At 41.9% G+C, this 8,098-nt stretch overlaps 1 protein-coding gene across 1 annotated transcript in view; it reads right to left on the bottom strand.

Annotated features, from left to right (window-relative positions):
• The window catches only part of NAA50 (N(alpha)-acetyltransferase 50, NatE catalytic subunit), a 25,523-nt gene extending 19,622 nt beyond the window's left edge, over positions 1-5,901 (bottom strand). Inside the window, exon 1 of the mRNA XM_008584094.1 lies at positions 5,621-5,901. Within this exon, the coding sequence (XP_008582316.1) occupies positions 5,621-5,628 (8 nt within the window). The 5' untranslated portion in view covers positions 5,629-5,901. The remainder of the gene's footprint in view (positions 1-5,620) is intronic.
• Positions 5,902-8,098: the final 2,197 nt, after the last annotated feature.

The following is an 8,098-nucleotide window of genomic DNA, read 5'->3' as shown; positions in this document are numbered from 1 at the left end:
AAAAAAAAAAAAAAAAAAAAAAAAAAAAAAAAAAAAAAAAAAGTAATACAAATAGGGAAGTCACAAAGATATACAAATGACCCACTAAGGTGGAAAATGTCCACCTAAGTAATCAAAATTTTTTAAAAAGATAAGGGAATACCATTTATCACCTATTCAGCAAAATAAAACTAGAGTCAAAGGCTATACGTGAAAATGTACTCAAAATCAACTTGCCCAAGGTCAAGGGTTTGGATCCCCTTACAGGCCAGCCACCAAAAACAAAAACATGTAAGGAAAGGAGTAGTTATTTCTACCATTTCACAAATGTTCAATGTATGCAGTGCATCCCAGACAAAGGAAATTTATACCATCAATGGCTGAAATGGCAGCTACATGTCTTTTTCCATTTTCTTGGGTTTTACCACTTGGTAAAAGTGCCTCTTCCCTTCCCCATTCGCCCTTGGAGAGAGGAGAAGGGCATTCTCATACATTGTTGACAGTATAAAAAGCTATTATCTTTCTGGAGATCAACTGGCAACAAATATCAGTTTACCTTTAGATTCAAAAAATTAACTCCTACGGAATTATACAAAAGAAATAATTGAAGATGTGCATCAAGTAGTTTTACAAAGAAGCATTCTCTACAGCACATGGGGACTGAGATGAGAAGCCTCTGGACTTGGAAAGGCAAATACAAACTCCCAATTATCCCTTTCCCATCCACAGCAGACAAGGTGATGACTGGATTACAACACTTTAATCAAAAACCAGGAGTGGCCTCAGAATCTTTCACCAAACAGGTATAAACAGCCACAAACTATCTACTGGACCACAACTCGAGACATTTAGAGATACCTACCATTTGGGAACTAGATTCTAAGGGAAGAGATCATGTTTCACACAACTGGTATTTAAGGGTCTAGCATGGCACTGTCCAATAGAAATATAATTCAAGTAACATACATAAACTAAAACTGTCTGGTATCCACATTAACAAGGCAAAAAGAAACAGGAGAAATCTTTTCAATATGTAATTGAAATAAAATGTATTAATTAGTCAACCTTTTACCTTTTTTTAATACCAAGTCTCTAAAATCCAGCTTACTACACGTACAGGACACTTCAATTCACATGTTAATATCCTTGAAAAGATTTTAACTGTATTTATATTTCATAAAATTTACAGTAGATTTATACATCCAAAGTTGCTTCAAACATACTTAAATATTGTCCAATAACTGAATTTGCATTTGCTTTTTAATTTTAATTAAAAGAAATTAAAAATTGAGCTCCTCACACAGGGCACATTTCAACCACTTAATAACCAACAATAGCTAGTCACTACTGCATTCAATAGGACAGGATTAACATTATGCCAATAATTTAGGCACTAAATAAATTTAAAGAGGAAAGATAAAGAGAAAGCAATGTTGAATGATAGCACAATTATAATTTTGCAGCTATTAAACTATAATTCACACAATTCTCATTTTCATGACAGAAAGGACGTTTCTATTGGTTACTACTGGTTTTCTATTGATTACTATAGGTTGTGTTTACAAAAAAAGAGATAAAGTACAATCATTTGAATAACTGAGAAAGTTTATCTCTTCAAATATCACAATACCTGGAAGAAAAAATTAAGGAGTAAAAAGGATTTCCACAGCCCAAAGTAGAGAACGTGACAAAGTGAAATTTAATACAGATATTAGTTTGGACTGGCAAAAGCAATGGCTTCAAAAGATAATGCTTTATAAATAATACTTTATAAAACTTAGAGATTTTAGTTGACATACAGCTAATGTGCAACAATGTAAAATTAATTTGACCATAAATTGCAATAACAGGAATACATAATTTAAACCAATAATAGTACTAGTCCCACTTTCCCACTCTACTAATCACATGTGCAATAATATTCATATAACAGCAGTTAGGATGTTTGAAATTATGGTAAATAGGGAATATATCGTGATGCGATAGATGAGTGCTTGGCCTACTGGATGACCTCTAAAAATCTTTCCCACTCAGAAATTCTTGATTATTCTTTGCTCAGAGCTTTACCAAGGGATGTCCACAATTTTGGTAAGATGGCAACACAGCATGAGTCACCAATGCACATACCTGTATAGGTAGCAGATATACTCTCTAAATTACACAATGATTCTATTTACAGATAGATGCAAACATCTGATCTTCTTACGCTTCTGGTATAATTGTACCAGATCATTACGTACTGAAACAGATTTTATTATAACTTACTTTCCTTTTATTTCTCTTTTATATTAGTTAGAACATTACATTGATTTCCTAAAAAATTTGTGGTGCAGTTAAATTATATTTTCTATGAATTTATCTCAACATAGCAAAGGAGACATTACAAAGTACTTGTTAAAATTCATGGGCCAGCCCGGTGGCGCACTGCTATAGTGCGCCGCTTGGGAAGCGCGGTGGCGCTCCCGCCGAGGGTTCGGATCCCACATACAGACCGGTTCCCGCTCACTGGCTGAGCGAGGCGCGGGGGCAACACCGAGGGTTGCGATCCCGTGGCCGGTCCCGGTCCGGTACGGGGGCGGCACTGAGGGTTGCGATCCATTGCCGGTCACGAAAAAAGACAAAAAGGAAAAAAAAAAAAAGTACTTGTTAAAATTCAGTATCCAATCAAAAACCCCAAAATTATTGATTCCACAGAAGCAAGGAGTATGAGAATTGCAGGTTTTTAAAAGTTGTTAAATGCTATTTCAGCCTAACTGGCTTTTTTTGTCTTTGCTGACAAAAACAGCAATAAAACCTTTCAAAAAATTTTTTTCATTGAACTGTAAAAACATATGATACAGATCACTAATCTTATTTTACAGCTCAATGATTTTTCACATACGTAACAACACTCAGGTAAAGATACAGAATTTTTTCATTGAACTGTAAAAACATATGATACAGATCACGAATCTTATTTTACAGCTCAATGATTTTTCACATACGTAACAACACTCAGGTAAAGATACAGAATACAAGTATTTCTAGCACCTCAGAAGACTCCCTTGTGCCCCTTGCTATCATTGAGTTCTTCAACATAGCTTCATTTCTGACAGTAGAATTTTATATTTTATTTTCTAACATTTGGTCAAAATGGCTCCTTTAAATCTCTGAATTAGTAAACCACACGGGTTCTGTATTTATATCATTTATGCTATCTACTTTCCCATCTTTACTTTGGTCACCTGTATTCATGTCTTGTTAAAAATGTTTTCATTAGAACTAATTTGCACCTCTTTACTATAACTGAAGGATAAATGGATTTAGTTTTACTTTCTATTACATTAATTACATGCTACCTCAGTCATGGCATTCCTCCGTACTTGAATTATCACCTTCCCTAGCAAGAACAATAGATAAAAATAATCAGCTTCCCATCCACAAATTCAAGCTACAATGTCCCTGGTTCATAAAACAAGCAACCTCAGTACAAAGGAAGCAACTTTTAATATATCTCAAACTTTTAGACATGCATATAAACACATGCAATTTATAACTGTAAATTTATCTACGATGGAGGAAGGGCAAACACACACCAATATAATGGAATGGCCTACTGTTACTACTAATAAAAATACTAATAGTAAATATATGAAGAAATAGATAAAATAGGTTTAAAAAGTTTCAAAGTGACAAGCAATATAGGTAACAATGTAAAATATTTATAAATATTAGATTGGTTTACTGTTGAGAGTTCTGCAATTTCTCTGATCTTAGATATTTCTATTTAACTTACTATTTATTCAGTTAACTCAGTATACAATAAAACAATAAGCAAATAAAATTTCATATAAAAGCGACATAATCAAGATCACTGTTTCAATCTCATAGGCCTTTCCAAATCAAAAGTCAGGACCATAACACTGACTACATTGTGCATGGTGATACGAGTTTTAGAACTCAAGGACCGTAACATCTTTTAAACAATATACACTGTCCTGAGTGCCTTTAACTTCCCAGATGAGTCTTACTAGGATTCTTTTAAGTTTTTTTGCTTCTAAGTCTGTATTTAAGGCCCTTTATAAACCCACGCCACAGTTTCAACACAGGGATCTCTTCGGTCTCATTTTATTACTTTAACAGAACATGACAAATATGCATTGGTATTGTCTGTCAATGAGAATACAAAACTGAGTAAGAGACAGCATCCATACTCAACCAGTACAGTATACCATAAAAACAAAACTCCCCAAATATGTTGGATCATATATAAAATAGCCAAACTTCCCCTAGATCATGATTCAAGTGGATCAAATATTTCTATGGCCCTCAATTCGTTTCCTAATTGGAACTCTTCATAACTTGATGTGAAATAATCCAAGTACTGGAAAATTTCTTCATGATTTCTAAACACTGAAGATTCTTAATACAAAAAACAATTCTAAACATTAGAATGAATACCCACTATTTAAAACAAAATTAGAGTAAGAAAGCATGTTACAGACCAAAAATCAAATTAAACTTTCTTGGAATCCCTTCTGCAACTTCAGATACACACAACGATATTCAGACCCTTGTTTTAGGGAGTATGAGATTACTGTGCTTTCAAAACGAACTTTTTACTTCATCCTCAACAGTTTGAAAGGCTTCACTAACTGAAAACATAGTTACAATTCTTTAACTGATTTACAATAATAGAAAAAAATTCAGGCATTTAGAAAGCTCTTAACATTTACAAGCTTCCATTTCTTTCTCTCAAGAGGGTAAAGACAAGCTCTAAAACGGTTTACTTTGGCAATGCTTTAAAACAATTTTATGTAATTAATGCTTTAACAGTATATAACTTAATGGTAATAAGACATTTTACCCAAATGGAAACAGTCGAATCAAAATAATTCCTAATGTTATCCAAGAGGAAAACTATGAAAGACCGAACACTATCTTTGCCAATCACCTGAAAAAGACAGCGTGGTAACCCAGGACCCTGGCACAGCACTCAGGGGCAACAGTAAACTACTGAAAGCAATAGCTCCACCTACTGATCCACAGTACTTCCTTAAACATTTTGGCACCCCAAATCTACAGTGTTCGCGCTCTCTTCCCCTCCTCCACTCTCTCTGACCCAACCCAAATCTAGTTGAGTCACTAGCATTTAATACTCATCCCCATGGTCTTTATTCCTGTTCCTTCTCCCTCCAGAACGTTCTGCACAGCTCCCAAGTGTGAATAAAACTGAAAGGTGTCAAAGACCTTCCAGCGTCAAGCCTGAATCTGGAGAAGAGGCCAACCAAGCCATTACACCTGGAGTGGCGGGCCGAGGTGGCTCAGCCGTCCGCTCCCGAGTAGGAGGCCCCAGGCGCCTCCCAATAGTTTTCCCCTTGTTGCCCCACTCAGCCGCTAGTCTCCCCTCAACCCACACTCGTCTTCCGGGCCGAAATCCTGGCTTCCCCAGGTCTTGCCTCCGCTGGCCCTTCAACCCGCCAACAGCCCGAGCCTCGCCTCCGCCCCCTCCGGGAGCGGAGTCAACAGAGAAGCCTAGAAATCTCCCCCCGCCCGACCTTCACCCTAAGTCTCTTCTCTCCTCTCCTTCGCAGCTCTCTCCCTCGACATGGGCCCGACCCCTCTCCCCGCCGGCTGGGCCTTGCCCGGCTGCCCCCCTCACCCTTTCATCTTCCCCGCCTGCTGAGGCCGTCGTTACCACCGATATCAACGCCGTCGTCTTCACCGCCCTGAGCTCTCCGCGCCCACAGCTCGGGCCCCTCAACCCCACAAGCCGGCCTCCTCGCCTAGGGCAGGGTGGGCTGAGCGGGTGACCGAGGCCGCGAGAGTCGAGCGCGCCCCTGAGTCTCCAGAGGGGGCGGGTTATCTCCCGCCGCCTCGCTGGTGCTGCCGCTTCTCCACACGTGCACACGGGGCACTAGCCTCCCGCCCGCCGCAGCAGCCAGCCAGACCCGCCGCCGCGCTGTGACCTTTCACCCCACCCCCTCTGCGCGCCGGCGCGTTTGCCGCCTCGCGCGCAGCCGCACTGCTCGTCTCCGCGTACCCTTCCCCCTCCACTCTGGTACCTCCATCTTTCTACCGGGTTGTGCCTTCAGGAGTCACGCTCCTCCTCCCACCCCTTACGACACTACTTGTAGGGCTGGCCCTAGCGGTGAAATCCGGATTGTTCCACTCCTCCCTCTCCTTTCCTACATCAGCAAGATTATCTTTCCCCACCCCGTCTTTCCCAGTCGATAGTCACCAGAGTGACCTTCAAAACGCTCTTGTCTCTTAATAGGGTTTTATAAACTTGGTTCTTATAAATGTAAAGAAGTCTGTGGAACACTCAAGTAAATGAGGGGTTTCAAAAACAAATGTAATTAAAAAACGGTCGGATAACTTGGCTACCCTCCCGCACACCTCGTTTTGAGATCACGTGACTGCCCAAACCATACAGCCTGGGATTTTACCCACGGACCCCAGAGGGACGGAACTCCATGGCCATTTCCGGTCCCTAGATGGTGGCATGAACGTCACTTCCTTAGCAATGCACTTTAACGCTTGCCGTCCATGCCTTTTACGTTTCACTTTACAATACAATCATTGTGAAAATTTGTTTAGTTTTTTCTTTAATTGCGAGAAATTTGTTGTGCCTTCAGGAGTCACGCTCCTCCTCCCACCCCTTACGACAGTACTTGTAGGGCTGGCCCTAGCGGTGAAATCCGGATTGTTCCACTCCTCCCTCTCCTTTCCTACATCAGCAAGATTATCTTTCCCCACCCCGTCTTTCCCAGTCGATAGTCACCAGAGTGACCTTCAAAACGCTCTTGTCTCTTAATAGGGTTTTATAAACTTGGTTCTTATAAATGTAAAGAAGTCTGTGGAACACTCAAGTAAATGAGGGGTTTCAAAAACAAATGTAATTAAAAAACGGTCGGATAACTTGGCTACCCTCCCGCACACCTCGTTTTGAGATCACGTGACTGCCCAAACCATACAGCCTGGGATTTTACCCACGGACCCCAGAGGGACGGAACTCCATGGCCATTTCCGGTCCCTAGATGGTGGCATGAACGTCACTTCCTTAGCAATGCACTTTAACGCTTGCCGTCCATGCCTTTTACGTTTCACTTTACAATACAATCATTGTGAAAATTTGTTTAGTTTTTTCTTTAATTGCGAGAAATTTGATATTCAGACGATCCGCTAAAACACAAGTCCCCAAGGTGTAGCTTGCCAAAATGGGGGAAGAAGGGCGGGGCTCTCGGTCACGTGATCGGGCAGACCCCGCCCTCTCCCCACCCCCCTGCAGCTGAAGACTTCTCCTCCCGCAGTGACAGAGCCTCTGGGTTCGTGGATTGTACTGCCTCTGCACCTCGCGCCCGGGCAAGCGAGCGGCGACCGGTAACCGGCGACTGGTGGGAATAGGAAAAGGGGTGGGAGGAGAAAGGGAAGGGGGAGTGTGGATGGGAGCCTCCGCTGCCCGGGGCTTCCTCCCCTCTGTCACCCTGTTACCCGCAAGGAGCTCATCTCTCCCTATTTCCTGACCCTCGCTCCCCCCACTGTGGTCGCCCCCGCTATTTGGGGGTTGAAATGTCCACCTTTCCCGGTGTTGGGAGTGAGTGCGGCCATTATGGTTACCTATTCGGAGTCTTTGGGACTTCGGGTAGTAGGGTTGCTTCAGCCGTTCCTCGGGGTCTGCAGTAGCCGCCAGATCCCATTCCCCAAAGCCCATTCTTTGGCAAAGACCATCGCCGTCTTTACCCTCAGCCCGGGGCTGGGGAGTGGGAATGCAGGAAAATCCCTGGAGGCAGAGGCGTTTCCAGTGAGACTGGCTTGGGAGGGAATGTCAGTGATATGGCCCTCACTGCGGAGTCATTGAAAAGCGTCTCTCCGAATGTGCTTTCTCGGTAATTCTAAGGGTTTTATTTGACATCCCTACAGGAGAGGTTCTATAGGTGTTCACAAGCTTCGGGTGGGACTGGAAGGGTAAAAGCAGATTTTTCTTCTTCGAAGCAGAGAACAGTTGAAGGAATAAAGATATACTGTCTTCAGAACGGGGTGTTGGTAATACGACAGTCTCGATTGAATGGGGAGGCATTGAAAGATGGTGTTGCGGTGTCGTGGTCTGCAGGAGGCCCAGGCTAGCTTATGGAAAAGT

The sequence above is a fragment of the Galeopterus variegatus genome, unplaced genomic scaffold (assembly GCF_000696425.1).
Source record: "Galeopterus variegatus unplaced genomic scaffold, G_variegatus-3.0.2 Scaffold3145, whole genome shotgun sequence".
Lineage (NCBI taxonomy): Eukaryota > Metazoa > Chordata > Mammalia > Dermoptera > Cynocephalidae > Galeopterus > Galeopterus variegatus.
Note: the sequence above shows the minus strand (reverse complement) of the source record. Positions and strands in the feature narration are given on the sequence as shown.